Genomic DNA, 3,016 nt, shown 5'->3' on the forward strand with positions numbered 1-3,016 from the left:
GATAAATATTTAATAGCCAATGCAACTAATCCAGAGAGTAAGGTCTTCTATCTGAAAATGAAGGGAGATTATTTCCGGTACCTTGCTGAAGTTGCATGTGGTGATGATCGAAAACGTAAGTACATCTGACTTCCTGAGTAAAGTTAAAATCCATAACAAGGAGCAGGAATGTTAGCCAGGTGTTTGTCATTTTGACGGTATACTGACAGAAAGAGCTTGCAGGGTTTATTTTTGCTCCTTTCTGAGGTTTCTGTCTAGGTTGACTGCTGCATTGCTGTAGGTCTGAGACAAGGCTTGACACGGTGGTAGAGAAGGCGTTAGATAGAGCAGAGCTGTGCGTGGCAGTCAAAGCAGAGGCAGGGGAAGGGCTGTGGGGACAAGGTGTATCTCTCCAGGCATGCCCCAGTGACTTACTTCCTCCAGCTGCCTCCTAGTTTCTACCATGCTCTGATAACGCCTGCTTTCTGTGAACCCATCAAGGGAATGAGTATCTGTTGATTATCCCAGAGCCCTTAGGATCCGGTTGTTAACCAAGCCTTTGAGCCCACAAGAGACATTTCAGATTCAGACCTTAATATGGGATTCATGGAACATTTATGACCATGTCTGTCATCTCTAGGCTCTCTGTAACTCAAAAAATTATTTTGGAGTTTGTGTATCAGAAAATGAATGTTGCTCATGTTCTCAAAAATGAAAGCACAGCACTTGGGAGGCTGAGGCAGGGTCAGCCTTAGTGGTGAGCCTTAGGGCTACATAGTGTGAGACCTTTTCCAAAGGAAAAGAAATGCAGCCATAGGGGCTTGGAAGTTGGCTCAGTGGTAGAGCGCTTGCCTTGCATGCCTGAGGCCCTGGGTTCGATTCCTCAGCACCACATAAGCAAAAAGAAGAAAACCGGAAGTGGCGCTGTAGCTCAAGTGGTAGAGTGCTCGCCTTGAGATGAAGAGCTGAGGGACAGCGCCCAGGCCCAGAGTTCAAGCCCCACGACCGACCAAAAAAAAAAAAAAATCATACTGGGACCGCAGTCCCAGATGGAGGCAGTCTGGGGTCCTACTTTGCTACAATTTGTAGAGGTTTGGGGAAAATTGAACTTTGAGGGGAATACAAAGTAATTAGGGTTTGATTGAGGCTTTTGTTTTGTTTTGTCAGTCATGAGGCCTGAACTCGGCCTGGGTGATGTTCCTCAGCTCTTCAGCTCAAGGCTAGTGCTCTACCACTTGAGCCACTGGCTTTTTCTGCTTATGTGGTGCTGAGGAATCAAACCCAGGACCTCATGCATGCAAGGCAAGCACTCTACCACTGAGCTACCTTCCCAGCCTGTTTGATTGAGTTTTGCAACTAGAGTTTGAGTTCTACTGTAATATAGCTGATCACGAATTCCATGTCATAGAGTTTGCTTCCATCTGTGTGAACAGTTTTGCTTTAAAATGTATATCAGAGGACATTCATCATTCTTGGATTCTGTGTCTTACAGTTCTAAATTCAGCAACATTAAAAAAATGCAAAGACAATCAACTGTCTAGTGGATTCATATATATGTATAAATAAAGGGTTTAACTTAGTCCAGTCTCAGATGTTTAAAAATATTGAAAATATCTGATACTAGGATTGAAAGCATGGCTTAGCAGTAGAGCACTGACTAGCTAGTGTGACTTCTAAGTTCAAACCAAGTACAGCCCAAAAAGAATGACATTAATGATTTTAAATGTTTCTATTTATTACCATGAAAATAACTAAGGGATAAAATGATAATATTGTGTTTAGGCAATTTTAAATTACGCAGACAAGGATGTTCTTGGGTATTCGAACCACCTTTTCTAAACTTTTATTATTTATGTCTAAATTTTTGTTCTTCAGTAATATAAGTACATTTGAAATAGTCTTTTTGGGCTAATTTGGTATTTTGTTGTTGTTGATTTTGAGGCTTGAACTCTGGGCCTGGCAAGTCCCTGAGCTCTTCGGCTCAAGACTAGTACTCTACCACTTTGAACCAAGTGCTACTTCTGGTTTTCTGGTGATTAATTGGAGATAAAAGCCTTATGGACTTTACTGCCTGGGCTGGCTTTGAACCATGATTCTCAGATCTCGGCCTCCTGGGTAGCTAGGATTACAGGTGTGAGCCACCAGCACCTGGCATACGTGGTATTTTTAAAAAAAATATCTTACTGATTGATAGCATCTGGAATTTTTCCAAAATGTAAACATTTTCCCAGAATGCAAACAAGCAAACATGTTCTTTGCATAGTTCACTTTGCATTAATTTTCTGGAGTAGTGCTTCTCAAAATCATGTTTGCTAAGCAGAAGTAGCCAAAAGTATCGAACAACTGTTCTGGGCTTTGGCTTGTTGATTGGTTTTAGTCTCCAAACAAAATATCAGGTAGGTATTAACACTTTAGAATTTCTATGACAATTTCATTGTACTCCATAATATTTTTTAGTTCAAAGAGTTTTTAAATAACATCTAAAGCTACTTATCATATTTTTCTTTGGTAACTTCGTACCTCTAGAAATTCATTTTTTAAGAACCATGTACAAAATACAGGATAAAAGAACTGTGGGCAGGGTGGCTGAAGTAGGAGATTGTATGTCTGGGCTACACACTGAAACTCTTTCCTAAAATAAAAAGATAAACCCAGTTTTTAAAGTATTTAGATTCAGAGCTGGGTATGTAGCTCAGTGAGCTATAGAACTCTCGCCTAGCTTGGATTTAGCCCTGGGTTTGCCCCCCCAACACCACTAAAATAGACTTTAGATTTAGGTGATACAAAACTGCTTTCAAATGGTAAGTTTCTAAACCTCATTATATTTCCTACATGTACCTCTGTTTGGTACAGTTGAGCCTTGCTTTTAGAAACTGTGGGCCACTACTTTTCAAGTCTGATGAGGAAGCTAGTGGTAACAGCCTGACCTAGTGGTTTGGATAAATGGCAGACAGATATATGCTAATAAGTTCTTGTTTGTAATAAGGTAGCTTTAATAGTTTTTAATGTTTCATTTCTTTCAGGAATTGTTGGATAA

At 40.3% G+C, this 3,016-nt stretch overlaps 1 protein-coding gene across 1 annotated transcript in view; it reads left to right on the forward strand.

Annotated features, from left to right (window-relative positions):
- Window positions 1–6: 6 nt before the first annotated feature.
- Window positions 7–3,016, forward strand: part of Ywhaq (tyrosine 3-monooxygenase/tryptophan 5-monooxygenase activation protein, theta) — a 16,629-nt gene continuing 13,619 nt past the window's right edge. The window contains exon 1 of the mRNA XM_013013764.1: window positions 7–115. Within this exon, the coding sequence (XP_012869218.1) occupies window positions 58–115 (58 nt within the window). The 5' untranslated portion in view covers window positions 7–57. The remainder of the gene's footprint in view (window positions 116–3,016) is intronic.

The sequence above is a fragment of the Dipodomys ordii genome, unplaced genomic scaffold, assembly GCF_000151885.1.
Source record: "Dipodomys ordii isolate 6190 unplaced genomic scaffold, Dord_2.0 Scaffold20, whole genome shotgun sequence".
Classification (NCBI taxonomy): Eukaryota; Metazoa; Chordata; class Mammalia; order Rodentia; family Heteromyidae; genus Dipodomys; species Dipodomys ordii.